Source organism: Oncorhynchus kisutch, linkage group LG26, assembly GCF_002021735.2.
Source record: "Oncorhynchus kisutch isolate 150728-3 linkage group LG26, Okis_V2, whole genome shotgun sequence".
Lineage (NCBI taxonomy): Eukaryota > Metazoa > Chordata > Actinopteri > Salmoniformes > Salmonidae > Oncorhynchus > Oncorhynchus kisutch.
Window position 1 is genome coordinate 52,229,090 of NC_034199.2, and position 23,380 is coordinate 52,252,469.

The window sequence follows — 23,380 nt, forward strand, 5'->3', positions numbered from 1 at the left end:
GTGAAAATTAATATTTGTGTCATTCTCAAAACTTTTGGCCACGACTGTACATTTATTCACTCTGTGATAGGGTTGGATCCTATATGCTACTTTTATTGTCCTGTAAATGGTTCAGTGCCTATAATTTAGGCTGTATGTGGAATGGGGCATAAAGGAAATTACCTCTACTAATAAATTACTACTAGATTATAGTGATAAGGAAAACAGCATACAAATTTGGCTTGCGTATTCATTTGCCTATAACTAATCATAATTCCATTATGTTTACATAAAAAAGAGAATACTTCAAAATGAGAAGATCCTGCCGTGGAAAAGACGACTGGGTGGACATAAAGTGTAAAGGAGGGGAAATAACTCCCACCATGCAGCAGGACACCTTCAGCTGTGGGGTCTTTGTAATGCAGGTTTGATAGATATATTTTCAATAATGAATGGATAGCTGTTATGTGACAATTAGGTAAAAAATGATTTTATATTTTTTTGGGGTGTAGATAGCCAAGGAAGTTGCACAGAACTTCCCCAACATCCCATCCCATCCCCTGTGCCTAGGAATGAAGACAACATAGTTCAACAGAGTAAAGAACAGAAACTGGAAGTGCAGTCTTTGTTGTTGAAAATGTATATTAAAACCCATCCACAATGAAGAGGCTCTGAAATGTACATCAACCAGGGATAAAGAAAAAGTTAACACAGTGAAATGTTTCATACTTAATTAAACTTAAGTGTCTGTTGCCATGTTGGAAAACATTAAAGGTCTACAATTTGTTTAATTTGTCAATATTATATTTTTATTATTTGATTTATTGGTCACCGTTACTGTGGTTACATGCTCAGTATACTGTATGTATTGTCCAGCAAACCCACTGCAGCCTACCTCACCAGCTCCCTCTCCATCCCTGTTCAGTATATGTATTGTCCAGCCTACCTCACCAGCTCACTCTCCATCCCTGTTCAGTATATATATTGTCCAGCCTACCTCACCAGATCATTCTCCATCCCTGTTCAGTATATATATTGTCCAGCCTACCTCACCAGCTCACTCTCCATCCCTGTTCAGTATATATATTGTCCAGCCTACCTCACCAGCTCATTCTCCATCCATGTTCAGTATATGTATTGTCCAGCCTACCTCACCAGCTCATTCTCCATCCCTGCTTTGGACAATTAATAACATGACTCTCGTATTTTTCCCTTTTCCTTTATGGTTGATATAACAACGAAAGGAGATGTTATCTGTCTCTCTCCTATTGTGTACCACTGTTAAATACTGTGGGAAAATAAAATAAAACTGGGAAAATAAGTACTTAGAACTACCAATTATTGTAGATAAATATTTAAAAAAAAGGGTAAACACAACACTGGACTGAACCCCCTAATTTTCAAACTAATAATAATGTACAACAGTATAGAAGATACATGACTAGAGGTTATGCAATATGGGTGTATATCCACTGCATGCTTCTTAGGTGTGTAATTGACATGACCAAGGAGCAATTGCAAATTTGAAACTATGTACACAAACAAGAGTGGGCAATATCCGTCGAATATCCAACCTGAAACGGGCTTTACCTCGGTCGGTTTGTGGTAAATGGACAATATACCACTGCTAGGGGCTGTTCACTATGACGTAACGCGGAGTGCCTGGATACAGCCCTTAGCGGTGGTATTTTGGCCATGTACCACAAACCGGAGGTGCCATATTGCCATACAGTACCTGTCAAATATTTTGACACACCTACTCAGTGAAGGGATTTCCTTTATTTTCAGAAGGAAGGCAGTGCTGGCAGCAGCGAAAACCATCTGGATGCAGACAAGGGTCTTTGCAGAGGAGCCTGATGGCGTGGTAACTTTCACTTTCGTTTTGAGCAGGTTTTAGCATATATTTATCAGTGACTAATTCATTAAAATACTTTATGACCAACATTGAGTCAGTTCCGTGATCCGGCCACCCAGACCGAAATGAAAAGTGTAATTTCCCGCGTGGGTGGTTACACAGAATTTGAAACGATCTTCCCCATTTGCGCTTTCCATTTCGTAATTCGCGAAACTTCAATTCGTCATTATAATCATCTCATTTCTCAGTCTTCATGCAACAGACCTCGCTGTGTCCTACTCTAAAAGGTATTCATAGTTTTCATTTGCGATATAACCGACGTATGTTGTTAATTTTCTCTGAAATATTCGTGTTTTATTAACCTTTGAATAATTCATTTCTGGTTGGTTTCATGCCTCGTCTAACTTTCATTTTCCACCGTTCGCATTACCATGTATGTGCTGCCTGTATATTTTCACCTATTGGCCACATGCAGGTTCAATAATAGTAAAATATGCCTACGATAATAACTAAGGCACTAGTCTATTGAGCACAGCGTGAGACTGGGAACGACATAACTATGCAAGTAAGCAGTGGTATACATATTTGCCAATTCAAGTTGCTTTTAATTTCAAATGGGCCATAGATCTATGATGCAAATACCCATTTAGAAATAATGAAGTTTACATAATTTTCTATCCATAAAATCAATCCCTGTTTTCCCTTTCAGAGACTCCTGATGAGTTCTATGGCTAATGGAGAGTTATATCAGATGATCAACAGGATATGTGAGGACCTGAGCTCAGGTGAGTGCAGGAGGCTCCTGTACCTGTGTGGATCCCTTGACACTGACAGGTGTGGTTCTGATCATGTGAGAGAGGTGTTAAATTCCTGGCTGAGCAGAGGACAGGTGGATCAGCTGTACCTGGTGGAACTTCTGTTCAGACTGAGACGCTTTGATCTCCTGAAGAAAGAGTTTCACATCAGTAAACATGAAGTGGATGGGATTCTGGGACATAACCAAGCTTTGTCAGAGTACAGGTGAGATTTATTCCTTAGGTTTGAATTATGCTATTGTCTTTTCCAGGATAACAACACACACCAATAGACCAAACATTCTTTACAGTCTCATTCATCGCGGTCTTCATTAGTAAATATATTACATGGAGTTCTGTCTATGAAGCTGTTCTGTTTCCTGGTTACAGAGTGTTGATGTCTGATGTGAGCGAAGACATGGGGACAGAAGACCTGGAATCGCTCAAGTTTCTGCTGAGTGGTTCTTTATCCAGAGAGAGGCTGACCAGAGTCAAGGTAAAGGCTTCGTTCAGACATTTTACATTTTATTTCATTACTGACAAGCCTGATCTGATTATGTCATGAAATATTTCTGCATTGTGGGTGGGGGATTCCTGCAATGTAAATACCACTAGGTATGCTGTAATGTACTGTGCATTTCTGTGAGAACATTCCTCTTCTTCTGTGGTATGTTTCCTGAGGATCTAGTTGTTATGGAATGTTTTTTATTTTATTTTAATAGATTTTCTTTTCAATTTAGTACAAAACACAAACCGAGCTGCCAGACAAGTATTGCTTTAAGTAAGACATGACAACAATAGGGTATTGCTTATGTACTGTAAGACATGACAACAATCAAATAAAATTGTATTTGTCACATGCGCTGAATACAACAGCTAGACCTTACAGTGAAATGCTTACTTGCAAGCCCTTAACCAACAATGCAGTTTTAAGAAAAACACCTAAAAAAGGAGAAATAAAAGTCACAAATAATTAAAGACCAGCAGTAAAATAACAATAACAAGGCTATATACAGGGTATTACAGTACAGAGTCAATGTGGAGGCTATATACAGGGTGTTACGGTACAGAGTCAATGTGGAGGCTATATACAGGGTATTACAGTACAGAGTCAATGTGGAGGCTATATACAGGGTATTACGGTACAGAGTCAATGTGGAGGCTATATACAGGGGGTACCGGTACAGAGTCAATGTGGAGGCTATATACAGGGTATTACGGTACAGAGTCAATGTGGAGGCTATATACAGGGGGTACCGGTACAGAGTCAATGTGGAGGCTATATACAGGGTATTACAGTACAGAGTCAATGTGGAGGCTGTATACAGGGTATTACGGTACAGAGTCAATGTGGAGGCTATATCCAGGGGGTACCGGTACAGAGTCAATGTGGAGGCTATATACAGGGGATACCGACCGGTACAGAGTCAATGTGGAGGCTATATACAGGTGTTACAGTACAGAGTCAATGTGGAGGCTATATACAGGGGGTACCAGTACAGAGTTAATGTGGAGACTATATACAGGGGGTACTGGTAAATAGTCAATGTGTACCGGTGGGGCGGCAGCGTAGCCTAGTGGTTAGAGCGTTGGACTAGTAACCGGAAGGTTGCAAGTTCAAACCCCCGAGCTGACAAGGTACAAAACAGGCAGTTAGCCCACTGTTCCTAGGCCGTCATTGAAAATAAGAATTTGTTCTTAACTGACTTGCCTAGTTAAATAAAGGTAAAAATAAATAAAAAAATGTGGAGACTATATACAGGGGGTACCGGTACAGAATCAATGTTGAGGCTATATACAGGGGGTACCGGTACAGAGTTAATGTGGAGGCTATATACAGGGGGTACCGGTACAGAATCAATGTTGAGGCTATATACAGGGGGTACCGGTACAGAGTCAATGTGGAATGTACTGGTACAGAATCAATGTTGAGGCTATATACAGGGGGTACCGGTACAGAGTTAATGTGGAGGCTATATACAGGGGGTACTGGTACAGAGTTAATGTGCGGGGGCACCGGTTAGTCGAGGTAATTGAGGTAATATGTACATCTAGGTAGAGTTATTAAAGTGACTATGCATAGATAATAACAGAGAGTAGCAGCAGCGCAAGTAGTCTGGGTAGTCATTTGATTAGATGTTCAGGAGTCTTATGGCTTCGGGGTAGAAGCTGTTTAGAAGCCTCTTGGACCTAGACTTGGCGCTCCGGTACCGCTTGCCGGCAAGGGTGGCTGGAGTCTTTGACAATTTTTAGGGCCTTCCTCTGACACCGCCTGGTATAGAGGTCCTGGATGGCAGGAAGCTTGGCCCCAGTGATGTATTGGGCCGTTCGCACTACCCTCTGTAGTGCCTTGCGGTCGGAGGCCGAGCAGTTGCCATACCAGGCAGTGATACAACCAGTCAGGATGCTCTCGATGGTGTAGCTGTAGAACCTTTTGAGGATCTGAGGACCCATGCCAAATATTTCAGTCTCCTGAGGGGGAATAGGTTTTGTCGTGCTCTCTTCACGACTGTCTTGGTGTGTTTGGACCATGATAGTTTGTTGGTGATATGGACGACAAGGAACTTGAAGCTCTCAACCTGCTCCACTACAGCCCCGTCAATGGGAATGGGGGCGTGCTCTGTCCTCCTTTTCCTGTAGTCCATAATCATCTCTTTTGTCATGATCATGTTGAGGGATTGGGTATAGGGTAAGACTTAACAACAACAGCAGGACAACAATATGACAGTTACAACAACAAGTGGTGTTCATAATCAGTGTATGTCCAGAAGATCCAGAAACAGATGTTCTGGAACGTTTTTGAACCATTTCATATCCTTTCTCTGTGTGACAGAGTTTCCTGGATGTCATAGTTGATCTGGAGAAGCTGGACAGAGTGTCTTCTGAGAGGGTGGAGCTGATAGAAAAATGTCTGAGGGACATCAGCAGGGTTGACCTGGCCAGGAAGGTCAAAGGGTACCGGAACCTGACATCAGGTAAGAATTAGGAAAAGGCCCACCTTGGGATTCTGGAGGACTTCTGGATATCTGGGGCCATATCAAGATTAGATTAGGATCCAGGATCTCCATATACTCATTGTGACCTAAGTGGCTAAATGGATTCTTCAGTGCATTCGGAAAGTATTCAGACCCCTTGACTTTTTCCACATTTTGTTACCTTACAACCTTGTTCTAAAATTGATTAAATTAAATGTTTTCCTCATCAACCTACCCCATAATGACAATGTGAAAACAGGGGTTTAGAAAATGTTTGAAAAAATTAAATAACGTATTTACATAAGTATTCAGACCCTTTGTAATGAGACTTGAAATTGAGCTCAGGTACATCCTTTTTCCATTGATCATCCTTGAGAGATGTTTCTACAACTTGATTGGAGTCCACCTGTGGGAAATTCAATTGATTGGACTTGATTTGGAAAGGCACACACCTGTCTATATAAGGTCCCACAGTTGACAGTGCATGTCAGAGCAAAAACCAAGCCATGAGGTCGAAGGAATTGTCCGTAGAGCTCAGAGACAGGATTGTATCAAGGCACAGATCTGGGGAAGGGTACCAAAACATTTCTGTAGCATTGAAGGTCCCCAAGAACACAGTGGCCTCCATCATTCTTAAATGGAAGAAGTTTGGAGCCACCAAGACTCTTCCTAGAGCTGACCGCCCGGCCAAACTGGGCAATCGGGGGAGAAGTGCCTTGGTCAGGGAGGTGACCAAGAACCAGACTGACAGAGCTCCAGAGTTCCTCTGTGGATATGGGAGAACCTTCCAAAAGGACAACCATCTCTGCAGCACTCCACCAATCATGCCTTTATTGTAGAGTGACCAGAAAGAAGCCACTCCTCAGTAAAAGGCATGACAGCCCGCTTGGAGTTTACCAAAAGGCACCTAAAGGACTCTTAGTCCATGAGAAACAAGATTCTCCGGTCTGATGAAACTAAGATTGAATTCTTTGGCCTGTATGCCAAGCGTCACGTCTGCACCATCCCTATGGTGAAGCATGGTGGTGGCAGCATCATGCTGTGAGGATGTTATTTCACGGCAGGGACTGGGAGACTAGTCAGGATCGGGGGAAAGGTGAACAGAGAAAAGTACAGAGAGATCCTTAATGAAAACCAACGTTCTAGCCATTGCTGATCCTCTTTTCGTTTTCCTTTGGTTTTGTCTTGTCTTGTATCACACCTGTTTCCAATCCCCCTCATGTCCTTGTTGGTGATTGTTTGTTTGTAAGCTATGTGCAAGATATGTTCTGGTGTGCGACGGGTTTTGTACCCACTTGTATTATTTTGTATCTTTTGGTTTTCGGAGTTTTTGAGCACTTATTAAACTGCTCCGTTTATACCAAGTTCGCTCCTGCGCCTGACTTCCTTCCACCAGCACGCACCCATTACAGAATCACTGACCGACTATGGAGTCAGCAGGAGCAGGTACCCCGGTTATAGGGGTGGAGGAGCGTGTCCGGGAGAACACAGGAATGCGTCACAATCCTGGCACCGCCATGGGACAGGAGTGGCTTCGGGACAAGTCTCTGAATGTCCTTGAGTGGCCCAGCCAGAGCCTGGACTTGGACCCGATCGAACATCTCTGGAGAGACCTGAAAATAGCTGTGCAGTGATGCTCCACATCCAACCTGACAGAGCTTGAGTGAATCTGCAGAGAAGAATAGGAGAAACTCCCCAAATACAGGTGTGCCAAGCTTGTAGCGTCATATCCAATTAGACTCCAGGCTTAAATCGCCGCCAAAGGTGCTTCAACAAAGTACTGAGTAAAGGGTCTGAACTCTTATGTAAGTCATATTTCAGTTTTAGTTTTTTTATACATTTTCAAATATTCCTAAAAACCTGTTTTTGTTTTGTCATTATGGGGTATTGTGTGTAGATTGATGAGGACAAAAAAATCAATTTAATCCATTTTTAGAATAAGGCTGTTATGTAACAAAATGTGGAAAAAGTCAACGGGTCTGAATACTTTCTGAATGCACTGTAAATCAGAACTCCTACTCTCACTCTTGATACTAATATGGCCCTTGTTCTCAATCTGAACCACCTCTGTTACATCCTGTTTGGAAATACTTCTTCCTGTGCAACTTGTTGTAGTTGGAACACCACAACATAGCCCAGTGGTGATGACTCACCAGGCCCAGCAGCAGTGGATCAGGACTCCAGTGAGTCACTACTACACTACCTCCTCTTGAAACAGGGACACCTTCCCTCGCCTCTACTACAGCTTTCTATAAAGGATGTTTCCTCTAACAGTGATTTCTGTCCCTCAGTCCAACCCCATGCCCACTGCCTCCCCTGTATCATGCCATTCAAGACAAGAGCAGTCCACACAGAACAGTAAGTTACTTTCAATCCTCAGGAGAGGTTTCTTTAAAATACCAACTGTTTATCATGATTAGTGTTCATTAAAAAAGTATATCCTCTGTAGAAAGCAGCTGTTATTCTGTCATTTTAGCTCCAGAGAACGAAAACATTGCAGAGCCTGAAAGAAAAAGGCTGTTCTACCAGGTAATATACATAGTGTTCTACCTGGTAATATACATAGTGTTCTACCAGGTAATATACATAGTGTTCTATCAGGTAATATACATAGTGTTCTACCAGGTAATATACATAGTGTTCTACCAGGTAATATACATAGTGTTCTACCAGGTAATATACATAGTGTTCTATCAGGTAATATACATAGTTTACCTGTTCTACCAGGTAATATACAGTGGGGCAAAAAAGTATTTAGTCATCCACCAATTGTGCAAGTTCTCCCACTTAAAAAGGTGAGAGAGGCCTGTAATTTTCATCATAGGTACACTTCAACTATGTCAGACAAAATGACAAAAAAAATCCTGAAAATCACATTGTAGGATTTTTATGAATTTATTTGCAAATTATGGTGGAAAATAAGTATTTGGTCAATAACAAAAGTTTATCTCAATACTTTGTTACATACCCTTTGTTGGTAATGACAGAGGTCAAACGTTTTCTGTAAGTCTTCACAAGGTTTTCACACACTGTTGCTGGTATTTTGGCCCATTCCTCCATGCAGATCTCCTTTAGAGCAGTGATGTTTTGGGGCTGTTGCTGGGCAACACGGACTTTCAACTCCCTCCAAAGATTTTCTATGGGTTTGAGATCTGGAGACTGCCTAGGCCACTCCAGGACCTTGAAATGCTTCTTACGAAGCCACTCCTTTGTTGCCCGGGCGGTGTGTTTGGGATCATTGTCATGCTGAAAGACCCAGCCACGTTCCATCTTCAATGCCCTTGCTGATGGAAGGAGGTTTTCACTCAAAATCTCACAATACATGGCCCCATTCATTCTTTCCTATACATGGATTAGTCGTCCTGGTCCCTTTGCAGAAAAACTGCCCCAAAGCATGATGCTTCACAGTAGGTATGGTGTTCTTTGGATGCAACTCAGCATTCTTTGTCCTCCAAACACGGCGAGTTGAGTTTTTACCAAAAAGTTCTATTTTGGTTTCATCTGACCATATGACATTCTCCCAATCTTCTTCTGGATCATCCAAATGCTCTCTAGCAAACTTCAGACGGGCCTGGACATGTACTGGCTTAAGCAGGGGGACACGTCTGGCACTGCAGGATTTGAGTCCCTGGCGGTGTAGTGTGTTACTGATGGTAGGCTTTGTTACTTCGGTCCCAGCTCTCTGCAGGTCGTCATTCACTAGGTCCCCCCGTGTGGTTCTGGGATTTTTGCTCACCGTTCTTGTGATCATTTTGACCCCACGGGGTGAGATCTTGCGTGGAGCCCCAGATCGAGGGAGATTATCAGTGGTCTTGTATGCCTTCCATTTCCTAATAATTGCTCCCACAGTTGATTTCTTCAAACCAAGTTGCTTATAGATTCAGTCTTCCCAGCCGGGTGCAGGTCTACAAGTTTGTTTCTGGTGTCCTTTGACAGCTCTTTGGTCTTGGCCATAGTGGAGTTTGGAATGTGACAGTTTGAGGTTGTGGACAGGTGTATTTTATACTGATAATAAGTTCAAACAGGTGCTGTTAATACAGGTAACGAGTGGAGGACAGAGGAGCCTGTCACGCCCTGGTCTTAGTATTTTTGTGTTTTCTTTATTATTTTGGTCAGGCCAGGGTGTGACATGGGTTTATTATGTGGTGTGTTTAGTCTTGTTTTTTTTGTAGGTATTGGGATTTTTTGTAGGTATTGGGAAAGTCTATGGTTGCCTGAAGTGGTTCTCAATCAGAGGCAGGTGTTTATCGTTGTCTCTGATTGGGAACCATATTTAGGCAGCCATATTCTTTGAGTGTTTCGGGGGTGATTGTTCCTGTCTTTGTGTTAGTTTGCACCAGTATAGGCTGTTTCGGTTTTCGCGTTACGTTTCTTGTTTTTGTATTGTTCGTGTTTATTTGTTTATTAAACATGTATCAAAATTACCACGCTGCATTTTGGTCCGACTCTCCTTCGACGGAAGAAAACCGTAACAGAGCCTCTTAAAGAAGAAGTTACAGGTCTGTGAGAGCCAGAAATCTAGCTTGTTTGTAGGTGACCAAATACTTATTTTCCACCATAATTTGCAAATAAATTCAATAAAAATCCTACTATGTTATTTTCTGGATTTTTTTCTCTCATTTTGTCTGTCATAGTTGAAGTGTACCTATGATGAAAATTACAGGCCTCTCTCATTTTTTTAAAGTGGGAGAACTTGCACAATTGGTGGCTGACTAAATACTTTTTTGCCCCACTGTACATAGTGTTCTATCAGGTAATATACATAGTGTTCTATCAGGTAATATACATAGTGTTCTACCAGGTAATATACATAGTGTTCTATCAGGTAATATACATAGTTTACCTGTTCTACCAGGTAATATACAGTGGGGCAAAAAAGTATTTAGTCATCCACCAATTGTGCAAGTTCTCCCACTTAAAAAGGTGAGAGAGGCCTGTAATTTTCATCATAGGTACACTTCAACTATGTCAGACAAAATGACAAAAAAAATCCTGAAAATCACATTGTAGGATTTTTATGAATTTATTTGCAAATTATGGTGGAAAATAAGTATTTGGTCAATAACAAAAGTTTATCTCAATACTTTGTTACATACCCTTTGTTGGTAATGACAGAGGTCAAACGTTTTCTGTAAGTCTTCACAAGGTTTTCACACACTGTTGCTGGTATTTTGGCCCATTCCTCCATGCAGATCTCCTTTAGAGCAGTGATGTTTTGGGGCTGTTGCTGGGCAACACGGACTTTCAACTCCCTCCAAAGATTTTCTATGGGTTTGAGATCTGGAGACTGCCTAGGCCACTCCAGGACCTTGAAATGCTTCTTACGAAGCCACTCCTTTGTTGCCCGGGCGGTGTGTTTGGGATCATTGTCATGCTGAAAGACCCAGCCACGTTCCATCTTCAATGCCCTTGCTGATGGAAGGAGGTTTTCACTCAAAATCTCACAATACATGGCCCCATTCATTCTTTCCTATACATGGATTAGTCGTCCTGGTCCCTTTGCAGAAAAACTGCCCCAAAGCATGATGCTTCACAGTAGGTATGGTGTTCTTTGGATGCAACTCAGCATTCTTTGTCCTCCAAACACGGCGAGTTGAGTTTTTACCAAAAAGTTATATTTTGGTTTCATCTGACCATATGACATTCTCCCAATCTTCTTCTGGATCATCCAAATGCTCTCTAGCAAACTTCAGACGGGCCTGGACATGTACTGGCTTAAGCAGGGGGACACGTCTGGCACTGCAGGATTTGAGTCCCTGGCGGTGTAGTGTGTTACTGATGGTAGGCTTTGTTACTTCGGTCCCAGCTCTCTGCAGGTCGTCATTCACTAGGTCCCCCCGTGTGGTTCTGGGATTTTTGCTCACCGTTCTTGTGATCATTTTGACCCCACGGGGTGAGATCTTGCGTGGAGCCCCAGATCGAGGGAGATTATCAGTGGTCTTGTATGCCTTCCATTTCCTAATAATTGCTCCCACAGTTGATTTCTTCAAACCAAGTTGCTTATAGATTCAGTCTTCCCAGCCGGGTGCAGGTCTACAAGTTTGTTTCTGGTGTCCTTTGACAGCTCTTTGGTCTTGGCCATAGTGGAGTTTGGAATGTGACAGTTTGAGGTTGTGGACAGGTGTATTTTATACTGATAATAAGTTCAAACAGGTGCTGTTAATACAGGTAACGAGTGGAGGACAGAGGAGCCTGTCACGCCCTGGTCTTAGTATTTTTGTGTTTTCTTTATTATTTTGGTCAGGCCAGGGTGTGACATGGGTTTATTATGTGGTGTGTTTAGTCTTGTTTTTTTTGTAGGTATTGGGATTTTTTGTAGGTATTGGGAAAGTCTATGGTTGCCTGAAGTGGTTCTCAATCAGAGGCAGGTGTTTATCGTTGTCTCTGATTGGGAACCATATTTAGGCAGCCATATTCTTTGAGTGTTTCGGGGGTGATTGTTCCTGTCTTTGTGTTAGTTTGCACCAGTATAGGCTGTTTCGGTTTTCGCGTTACGTTTCTTGTTTTTGTATTGTTCGTGTTTATTTGTTTATTAAACATGTATCAAAATTACCACGCTGCATTTTGGTCCGACTCTCCTTCGACGGAAGAAAACCGTAACAGAGCCTCTTAAAGAAGAAGTTACAGGTCTGTGAGAGCCAGAAATCTAGCTTGTTTGTAGGTGACCAAATACTTATTTTCCACCATAATTTGCAAATAAATTCAATAAAAATCCTACTATGTTATTTTCTGGATTTTTTTCTCTCATTTTGTCTGTCATAGTTGAAGTGTACCTATGATGAAAATTACAGGCCTCTCTCATTTTTTTAAAGTGGGAGAACTTGCACAATTGGTGGCTGACTAAATACTTTTTTGCCCCACTGTACATAGTGTTCTATCAGGTAATATACATAGTGTTCTATCAGGTAATATACATAGTGTTCTACCAGGTAATATACATAGTGTTCTATCAGGTAATATACATAGTTTACCTGTTCTACCAGGTAATATACAGTGGGGCAAAAAAGTATTTAGTCATCCACCAATTGTGCAAGTTCTCCCACTTAAAAAGGTGAGAGAGGCCTGTAATTTTCATCATAGGTACACTTCAACTATGTCAGACAAAATGACAAAAAAAATCCTGAAAATCACATTGTAGGATTTTTATGAATTTATTTGCAAATTATGGTGGAAAATAAGTATTTGGTCAATAACAAAAGTTTATCTCAATACTTTGTTACATACCCTTTGTTGGTAATGACAGAGGTCAAACGTTTTCTGTAAGTCTTCACAAGGTTTTCACACACTGTTGCTGGTATTTTGGCCCATTCCTCCATGCAGATCTCCTTTAGAGCAGTGATGTTTTGGGGCTGTTGCTGGGCAACACGGACTTTCAACTCCCTCCAAAGATTTTCTATGGGTTTGAGATCTGGAGACTGCCTAGGCCACTCCAGGACCTTGAAATGCTTCTTACGAAGCCACTCCTTTGTTGCCCGGGCGGTGTGTTTGGGATCATTGTCATGCTGAAAGACCCAGCCACGTTCCATCTTCAATGCCCTTGCTGATGGAAGGAGGTTTTCACTCAAAATCTCACAATACATGGCCCCATTCATTCTTTCCTATACATGGATTAGTCGTCCTGGTCCCTTTGCAGAAAAACTGCCCCAAAGCATGATGCTTCACAGTAGGTATGGTGTTCTTTGGATGCAACTCAGCATTCTTTGTCCTCCAAACACGGCGAGTTGAGTTTTTACCAAAAAGTTATATTTTGGTTTCATCTGACCATATGACATTCTCCCAATCTTCTTCTGGATCATCCAAATGCTCTCTAGCAAACTTCAGACGGGCCTGGACATGTACTGGCTTAAGCAGGGGGACACGTCTGGCACTGCAGGATTTGAGTCCCTGGCGGTGTAGTGTGTTACTGATGGTAGGCTTTGTTACTTCGGTCCCAGCTCTCTGCAGGTCGTCATTCACTAGGTCCCCCCGTGTGGTTCTGGGATTTTTGCTCACCGTTCTTGTGATCATTTTGACCCCACGGGGTGAGATCTTGCGTGGAGCCCCAGATCGAGGGAGATTATCAGTGGTCTTGTATGCCTTCCATTTCCTAATAATTGCTCCCACAGTTGATTTCTTCAAACCAAGTTGCTTATAGATTCAGTCTTCCCAGCCGGGTGCAGGTCTACAAGTTTGTTTCTGGTGTCCTTTGACAGCTCTTTGGTCTTGGCCATAGTGGAGTTTGGAATGTGACAGTTTGAGGTTGTGGACAGGTGTATTTTATACTGATAATAAGTTCAAACAGGTGCTGTTAATACAGGTAACGAGTGGAGGACAGAGGAGCCTGTCACGCCCTGGTCTTAGTATTTTTGTGTTTTCTTTATTATTTTGGTCAGGCCAGGGTGTGACATGGGTTTATTATGTGGTGTGTTTAGTCTTGTTTTTTTTGTAGGTATTGGGATTTTTTGTAGGTATTGGGAAAGTCTATGGTTGCCTGAAGTGGTTCTCAATCAGAGGCAGGTGTTTATCGTTGTCTCTGATTGGGAACCATATTTAGGCAGCCATATTCTTTGAGTGTTTCGGGGGTGATTGTTCCTGTCTTTGTGTTAGTTTGCACCAGTATAGGCTGTTTCGGTTTTCGCGTTACGTTTCTTGTTTTTGTATTGTTCGTGTTTATTTGTTTATTAAACATGTATCAAAATTACCACGCTGCATTTTGGTCCGACTCTCCTTCGACGGAAGAAAACCGTAACAGAGCCTCTTAAAGAAGAAGTTACAGGTCTGTGAGAGCCAGAAATCTAGCTTGTTTGTAGGTGACCAAATACTTATTTTCCACCATAATTTGCAAATAAATTCAATAAAAATCCTACTATGTTATTTTCTGGATTTTTTTCTCTCATTTTGTCTGTCATAGTTGAAGTGTACCTATGATGAAAATTACAGGCCTCTCTCATTTTTTTAAAGTGGGAGAACTTGCACAATTGGTGGCTGACTAAATACTTTTTTGCCCCACTGTACATAGTGTTCTATCAGGTAATATACATAGTGTTCTACCAGGTAATATACATAGTGTTCTATCAGGTAATATACATAGTTTACCTGTTCTACCAGGTAATATACAGTGGGGCAAAAAAGTATTTAGTCAGCCACCAATTGTGCAAGTTCTCCCACTTAAAAAGGTGAGAGAGGCCTGTAATTTTCATCATAGGTACACTTCAACTATGTCAGACAAAATGACAAAAAAAATCCTGAAAATCACATTGTAGGATTTTTATGAAATTTCTAAAGGTAATATACATAGTGTTCTATCAGGTAATATGCATAGTGTTCTACCAGGTAATATACATAGTGTTCTATCAGGTAATATACATAGTGTTCTACCAGGTAATATACATAGTGTTCTATCAGGTAATATACATAGTGTTCTATCAGGTAATATACATAGTGTTCTATCAGGTAATATAAAGGTAATATACATAGTGTTCTATCAGGTAATATAAAGGTAATATACATAGTGTTCTATCAGGTAATATACATAGTGTTCTATCAGGTAATATAAAGGTAATATACATAGTGTTCTATCAGGTAATATAAAGGTAATATACATAGTGTTCTATCAGGTAATATGCATAGTGTTCTATCAGGTAATATGCATAGTGTTCTATCAGGTAATATGCATAGTGTTCTATCAGGTAATATACATAGTGTTCTATCAGGTAATATAAAGGTAATATAAATATTGTTCTATCAGGTAATATACATAGTGTTCTATCAGGTAATATAAAGGTAATATACATAGTGTTCTATCAGGTAATATACCAGGTAATATACATAGTGTTCTATCAGGTAATATAAAGGTAATATACATAGTGTTCTATCAGGTAATATGCATAGTGTTCTACCAGGTAATATGCATAGTGTTCTATCAGGTAATAAACATAGTGTTCTATCAGGTAATATACATAGTGTTCTACCAGTTAATATACATAGTGTTCTATCAGGTAATATAAAGGTAATATACATAGTGTTCTATCAGGCAATATACATAGTGTTCTATCAGGTAATATACATAGTGTTCTACCAGTTAATATACATAGTGTTCTATCAGGTAATATAAAGGTAATATACATAGTGTTCTATCAGGTAATATACATAGTGTTCTATCAGGTAATATAAAGGTAATATACATAGTGTTCTATCAGGTAATATAAAGGTAATATACATAGTGTTCTATCAGGTAATATACATAGTGTTCTATCAGGTAATATAAAGGTAATATACATAGTGTTCTATCAGGTAATATACATAGTGTTCTACCAGGTAATATACATAGTGTTCTATCAGGTAATATACATAGTGTTCCCTCAGGTAATATACATAGTGTTCTATCAGGTAATATAAAGGTAATATACATAGTGTTCTATCAGGTAATATAAAGGTAATATACATAGTGTTCTATCAGGTAATATACATAGTGTTCTATCAGGTAATATAAAGGTAATATACATAGTGTTCTATCAGGTAATATGAAGGTAATATACATAGTGTTCTATCAGGTAATATAAAGGTAATATACATAGTGTTCTATCAGGTAATATAAAGGTAATATACATAGTGTTCTATCAGGTAATATACATAGTGTTCTATCAGGTAATATAAAGGTAATATACATAGTGTTCTATCAGGTAATATAAAGGTAATATACATAGTGTTCTATCAGGTAATATGCATAGTGTTCTATCAGGTAATATGCATAGTGTTCTATCAGGTAATATACATAGTGTTCTATCAGGTAATATAAAGGTAATATACATATTGTTCTATCAGGTAATATACATAGTGTTCTATCAGGTAATATACCAGGTAATATACATAGTGTTCTACCAGGTAATATACCAGGTAATATACATAGTGTTCTATCAGGTAATATAAAGGTAATATACATAGTTTTCTATCAGGTAATATAAAGGTAATATACATAGTGTTCTATCAGGTAATATGCATAGTGTTCTACCAGGTAATATGCATAGTGTTCTATCAGGTAATATACATAGTGTTCTATCAGGTAATATACATAGTGTTCTACCAGTTAATATACATAGTGTTCTATCAGGTAATATAAAGGTAATATACATAGTGTTCTATCAGGTAATATAAAGGTAATATACATAGTGTTCTATCAGGTAATATACATAGTGTTCTATCAGGTAATATAAAGGTCATATACATAGTGTTCTATCAGGTAATATACATAGTGTTCTATCAGGTAATATGAAGGTAATGTACATAGTGTTCTATCAGGTAATATGAAGGTAATATACATAGTGTTCTATCAGGTAATATAAAGGTAATATAGATAGTGTTCTATCAGGTAATATATATTGTGTTCTAACAGGTAATATACATAGTGTTCTACCAGGTAATATACCAGTGAATATATATTCGTCCCTTTCGGGATGAAGACCTTACGTGCGTGGTACATTTACAATAATGTGCCTGCCCCTCTGTTCTGTAGAGCCCAGTGGATGTTTACAGGCTCCAGTCAGACCCACGGGGTGAATGTCTCATCATAGACTGTGTTGGCAGTGATGGAGGTGAGAGTCCACATGCTGAGTCTACTGTAGAGACAGATAACACATACTGAGTCTACTGTAGAGACTGATAACACATGCTGAGTCTACTGAGTCTACTGTAGAGACAGATAACACATACTGAGTCTACTGTAGAGACAGATAACACATACTGAGTCTACTGTAGAGACAGATAACACATGCTGAGTCTACTGTAGAGACAGATAACACATACTTAGTCTACTGTAGAGACAGATAACACATGCTGAGTCTACTGTAGAGACAGATAACACATGCTGAGGCTACTGTTGAGACAGATAACACATACTGAGTCTACTGTAGAGACTGATTACACATACTGAGTCTACTGTAGAGACAGATAACACATGCTGAGTCTACTGTAGAGACTGATAACACATACTGAGTCTACTGAGTACTGTAGAGACAGATAACACATAATGAGTCTACTGTAGAGACAGATAACACATACTGAGTCTACTGTAGAGACTGATAACACATACTGAGTCTACTGTAGAGACTGATAACACATACTGAGTCTACTGTAGAGACTGATAACACATACTGAGTCTACTGTAGAGACTGATAACACATACTGAGTCTACTGTAGAGACTGATAACACATACTGAGTCTACTGTAGAGACAGATAACACATACTGAGTCTACTGTAGAGACAGATAACACATACTGAGTCTACTGTAGAGACAGATAACACATACTGAGTCTACTGTAGAGACAGATAACACATACTGAGTCTACTGTAGAGACAGATAACACATACTGAGTCTACTGTAGAGACAGATAACACATGCTGAGTCTACTGTAGAGACAGATAACACATACTGAGTCTACTGTAGAGACAGATAACACATGATGAGTCTCCTGTAGAGACAGATAACATATACTGAGTCTACTGAGTCTACTGTTGAGACTGATAACACATACTGTGTCTACTTTAGAGACATATAACACATACTGAGTCTACTGAGTCTAGTGTAGAGACAGATAACACATATGTGATGCTGATATTGTGTGTCAGTAACAGTGATGATGTAACAGTGATGATGTGTGTCAGTAACAGTGATGATGTGTGTCAGTAACAGTGATGATGTAACAGTGTTGATGTGTGTCAGTAACAGTGATTATGTGTGTCAGTAACAGTGATTATGTGTGTCAGTAACAGTGTTGATGTGTGTCAGTAACATTGATGATGTAACAGTGATGATGTGTGTCAGTAACAGTGATGATGTAACAGTGATGATGTGTGTCAGTAACAGTGATGATGTAACAGTGATTATGTGTGTCAGTAACAGTGTTGATGTGTGTCAGTAACATTGATGATGTAACAGTGATGATGTGTGTCAGTAACAGTGATGATGTAACAGTGATGATGTGTGTCAGTAACAGTGATGATGTAACAGTGATGATGTGTGTCAGTAACAGTGATGATGTAACAGTGATTATGTGTGTCAGTAACAGTGATGATGTAACAGTGATGATGTGTGTCAGTAACAGTGATGATGTACAGTGTTGATGTGTGTCAGTAACAGTGATGATGTGTGTCAGTAACAGTGATGATGTAACAGTGATGATGTGTGTCAGTAACAGTGATGATGTAACAGTGTTGATGTGTGTCAGTAACAGTGATGATGTAACAGTGATAATGTGTGTCAGTAACAGTGATGATGTGTGTCAGTAACAGTGATGATGTAACGGTGATGATGTGTGTCAGTAACAGTGATGATGTAACAGTGATGATGTAACGGTGATGATGTGTGTCAGTAACAGTGATGATGTAACTGTGATGATGTAACAGTGATGATGTGTGTCAGTAACAGTGATGATGTGTGTCAGTAACAGTGATGATGTAACAGTGATGATGTGTGTCAGTAACAGTGATGATGTAACAGTGTTGATGTGTGTCAGTAACAGTTATGATGTAACAGTGATGATGTGTGTCAGTAACAGTGATGATGTACAGTGTTGATGTGTGTCAGTAACAGTGATGATGTGTGTCAGTAACAGTGTTGATGTAACAGTGTTGATGTGTGTCAGTAACAGTGATTATGTTTGTCAGTAACAGTGATGATGTGTGTCAGTAACAGTGATGATGTGTGTCAGTAACAGTGTTGATGTGTGTCAGTAACAGTGATGATGTGTGTCAGTAACAGTGATGATGTGTGTCAGTAACAGTGTTGATGTGTGTCAGTAACAGTGATGATGTGTGTCAGTAACAGTGATGATGTGTGTCAGTAACAGTGATGATGTGTGTCAGTAACAGTGATGATGTGTGTCAGTAACAGTGATGATGTGTGTCAGTAACAGTGTTGATGTGTGTCAGTAACAGTGATGATGTGTGTCAGTAACAGTGATGATGTGTGTCAGTAACAGTGTTGATGTGTGTCAGTAACAGTGTTGATGTAACAGTGTTGATGTGTGTCAGTAACAGTGATTATGTTTGTCAGTAACAGTGATGATGTGTGTCAGTAACAGTGATGATGTGTGTCAGTAACAGTGTTGATGTGTGTCAGTAACAGTGATGATGTGTGTCAGTAACAGTGATGATGTGTGTCAGTAACAGTGTTGATGTGTGTCAGTAACAGTGATGATGTGTGTCAGTAACAGTGATGATGTATGTCAGTAACAGTGATGATGTGTGTCAGTAACAGTGATGATGTGTGTCAGTAACAGTGATGATGTGTGTCAGTAACAGTGTTGATGTGTGTCAGTAACAGTGATGATGTGTGTCAGTAACAGTGATGATGTGTGTCAGTAACAGTGTTGATGTGTGTCAGTAACAGTGTTGATGTAACAGTGTTGATGTGTGTCAGTAACAGTGATTATGTTTGTCAGTAACAGTGATGATGTGTGTCAGTAACAGAAATGATGTGTGTCAGTAACAGTGATGATGTGTGTCAGTAACAGTGTTGATGTGTGTCAGTAACAGTGATGATGTGTGTCAGTAACAGTGATGATGTGTGTCAGTAACAGTGATGATGTGTGTCAGTAACAGTGATGATGTGTGTCAGTAACAGTGATGATGTGTGTCAGTAACAGTGATGATGTGTGTCAGTAACAGTGTTCATGTGTGTCAGTAACAGTGATGATGTGTGTCAGTAACAGTGATGATGTAACAGTGATGATGTGTGTCAGTAACAGTGATTATGTAACAGTGATGATGTGTGCCAGTAACAGTGATGATGTAACAGTGATGATGTGTGTCAGTAACAGTGATGATGTAACAGTGACAATGCTAACATTGAAAGTCGATATATATAAAAAATATTTAAATAAATAAAAAGAGTTCTTAACAGGGCGTGTTTTTTTTTACAAACTGTGTTCCCATATGATTTCTCTCAACAGTCAATCGTTTTACATCAATAGTCGAAAACGTCCATTCTTCTCATGTGGTCGAATAGAAGCTTGTATGAAATATAATTAAATTAATAAATTAAGTAAACATTTCCGCTAACATTAAAAAGAGGACAAATTAATATATAATTACTTATCTTAATTATTGAAAAATGTTTGATAAATGTGACCATTAAAAGAAGAGAAGAGATCAACATCCGACGAGCTTCTCCTTCACGTCTCTATGGATTAAAATGACAATTTTTTAGACGATCAAACTTGACTATCTAGAGGAAGTAAAAGTCGTAACAGTGATTATGTGTGTCAGTAAGAGTGAAGATGTGTGTCAGTAACAGTGATGATGTGTGTCAGTAACAGTGATGATGTTCTTCTTCCCACCAGACATGTTGGAGGAGATGTTCAGCGGGCTCCAATTCAAGGTGACCCTGGTTAAGTGGCCGAGAGTGTGGGATACCCTGTCTCTTCTCAGGCAGGCTGCCCAACCGAGGCAGACCCAGGAAGTTGATGCCTTCGCCTGCTGCATCATCAGCCGTGGTACTGCTACCGACCTGCTGGCTACAGACTCTCACAGGTTGAGCATGGAACTCGCCACACCTGGGTTGTGGGTTTGATTCCCACTGGGCCCACCCATACTAAAATATGTATGCACATTTTGGCATATCTTATTATAATTGTTGTACATTTTATTTGACAGGCTCGGGGTGCGTCTTGACACGGTCCGACACCTCTTCACCCCTGACTACTGCCCCAGGCTGGCTGGCAAGCCCAAGCTGTTCTTCATCCAGACCTATAGTGTGTCAGGCCCCCAGGACTCCTCCTCCAGGCCCACGGGTCACCCTTCTCACAGGGAGGAGGATCTGGAGACAGATGGGTATGGGGAACCTCTCAGTGTGGAGACAGTCCCCACCGACGCAGATGTCTTCTGGAGCCACTGTTGGACAGATGAGGGTCAGCTGGAGGAGAAGGACCATCGGTCTGTGTACCTGCAGGCCCTGAGAGAGGCAGTTCAGAGGAGGTACTGACTGCAACATGTCAATCAAACAGAGATGTTTCAGTCATAGATATTGAAAATGAGCCATCCTGTTGTTCCTGCCCAGAGTGAAATGCTGATTGTTTTGCTCACTGGGATCTCTCTGGTTTCAGTCTTCAGTTTTTGCAGTATGTTTAATGGTACAACATTTAGACAAAAAAAGCATCAAAGATTACATTTCATGTTTGCTTTTATTGCACTGAATAAAGTAATGCCCATAGTGTAATCATGAATGACACGGTTCCTTTGCTTTTCTTGCAGGAGAACACATCTAGTGGATGTCCATACAGAGATGAACAGGGTGATCTTCGACCACAACAGAAGGAATCCAGGAGCCAGATACAACATTAATCTGAGACACACACTCAGGAAGAATCTCTACATGTTATAGATAGACATAATATAGTTTGCTCTAATGTATAACCACTGAGCAGTACTAGATTATATTATACAGTATACAACAGCACCCTCTACTGGCAGCTTTTGATAACCACAACAGCACCCTCTACTGGCAGCTTTGATAACCACAACAGCACCCTCTACTGGCAGCTTTGATAACCACAACAGCACCCTCTACTGGCGACAACTGTCTTGCATCACATTGAGCAGCTAGCGAGGAAGTAGTGCAATCAAAACACATTCAGTATTTTATTACTATGTATTTATTCAAAACATGTTTTTCTTTTTACTGAAGGATGGATGAAGGATTGGAGAAAATAATGTGAATTCAGATCTGTGCTTTTTAAAATGTAGCCAAGCCTGATAAGTAGTAATAAAACATAGACCTAAAATACTTTATTTATTCACCTAGATGGGTTAGGGTTAATCCTAACCCTAGATGGGATAGGAAAGCTAATTTTCTATGCATTTTCAATACATATGATTGGTATTTCGGGGAAGTTTATTTGAAATCCACCATCACAACGTTATAATGCGATCGTAAGGAAAATGGAGTCCCTTGAGAGGGCAAGAACAAGATGTATGTCAGAAGAAGTGCAATATTATCATAAGGAGATGTATACTTGGAATACGGAGGAGGAATTGAGGGAAAAAGTGAGAGGGAGGAAGAGGGTGAGCTTGAATTGTTAAAAAATTGAGGGAAAATGGGAGATGGTTTGTTAACTAAGAATGGGAGAAAGTGTAAGCAGAGTGAGCTGAAGACAAGAGGAGAAATGGAATTGAATGAGGTCAAAGTATTGCATGGGTTAGGTGTGGTGAAGTTCTCGGAGACCGAGGCTTGTACCGAGGCTCCGGATAAAGATGAGTGTGACAGTAGGAGTGAAGTTTTTGGAGCAAGTGGACCCTTACCGTTTGCCTGATCCAGTTGTGGTTTCAGGGTGGGTGAAAACAGAGTTGGATGCTGTGGAATCGTTGAAGTAATGTTCGGATATATAAGTTATCCTGTACAAGCTTTTGTGCTGAAGATATTACGTTATTAGAGGTGTAAAGCTTATGGGCAGTAGTGCATAAGCTGTCATATTCTAAGGCAGTGAAGAAAGTAGAGGAAGATGTGTCAAGGGGCAGGGATCCTGAGAGGACTGCTGAAACTAGTAGATCTGTACCAGAACAGAGGGAGGGATCCTGAGAGGACTGCTGTGACTAATATATCTGTACCAGAACAGAGGGAGGATCCTGAGAGGAGGGGTGTAGTAAATATGTACCAGAACAGAGGGAGGGATCCTGAGAGGACTGGTATGACTAGTATATCTGTACCAGAACAGAGGGAGGGATCCTGAGAGGACTGCTGTGACTAGTAGATCTGTACCAGAACAGAGGGAGGGATCCTGAGAGGACTGGTGTAGTAGATCTG

At 40.3% G+C, this 23,380-nt stretch overlaps 1 protein-coding gene across 3 annotated transcripts; it reads left to right on the forward strand.

Annotated features, from left to right (window-relative positions):
• Positions 1–1,586: 1,586 nt before the first annotated feature.
• Positions 1,587–22,363, forward strand: LOC109882130 (CASP8 and FADD-like apoptosis regulator). 3 transcript variants are annotated; one of them, XM_031806017.1, is made up of 11 exons: positions 1,587–1,843; positions 2,544–2,854; positions 3,019–3,124; positions 5,462–5,603; positions 7,719–7,786; positions 7,895–7,961; positions 8,080–8,132; positions 17,095–17,173; positions 20,922–21,111; positions 21,235–21,555; positions 21,832–22,363. In XM_031806017.1, the coding sequence occupies exons 1-11, from the start codon at positions 1,589–1,591 to the stop codon at positions 21,959–21,961; spliced, it is 1,722 nt and encodes a 573-aa protein (XP_031661877.1). In that variant the 5' UTR covers positions 1,587–1,588; the 3' UTR covers positions 21,962–22,363. The 3 variants fall into 3 exon arrangements, with proteins under 3 accessions (XP_031661877.1, XP_031661879.1, XP_031661878.1); XM_031806019.1 differs by having other exon boundaries at positions 1,598–2,121; XM_031806018.1 differs by having other exon boundaries at positions 1,801–2,399.
• Positions 22,364–23,380: the final 1,017 nt, after the last annotated feature.

Coding starts and splice junctions, on each gene's coding strand:
- LOC109882130 (XM_031806017.1), top strand. CDS start 1,589: ATGGACAATATACCACTGCTAGGGGCTGTTCACTATGACGTAACGCGG. Junction 2,855..3,018: donor CAAGCTTTGTCAGAGTACAG/GTGAGATTTATT, acceptor TCCTGGTTACAG/AGTGTTGATGTCTGATGTGA. Junction 7,787..7,894: donor AGCAGTGGATCAGGACTCCA/GTGAGTCACTAC, acceptor TCTGTCCCTCAG/TCCAACCCCATGCCCACTGC.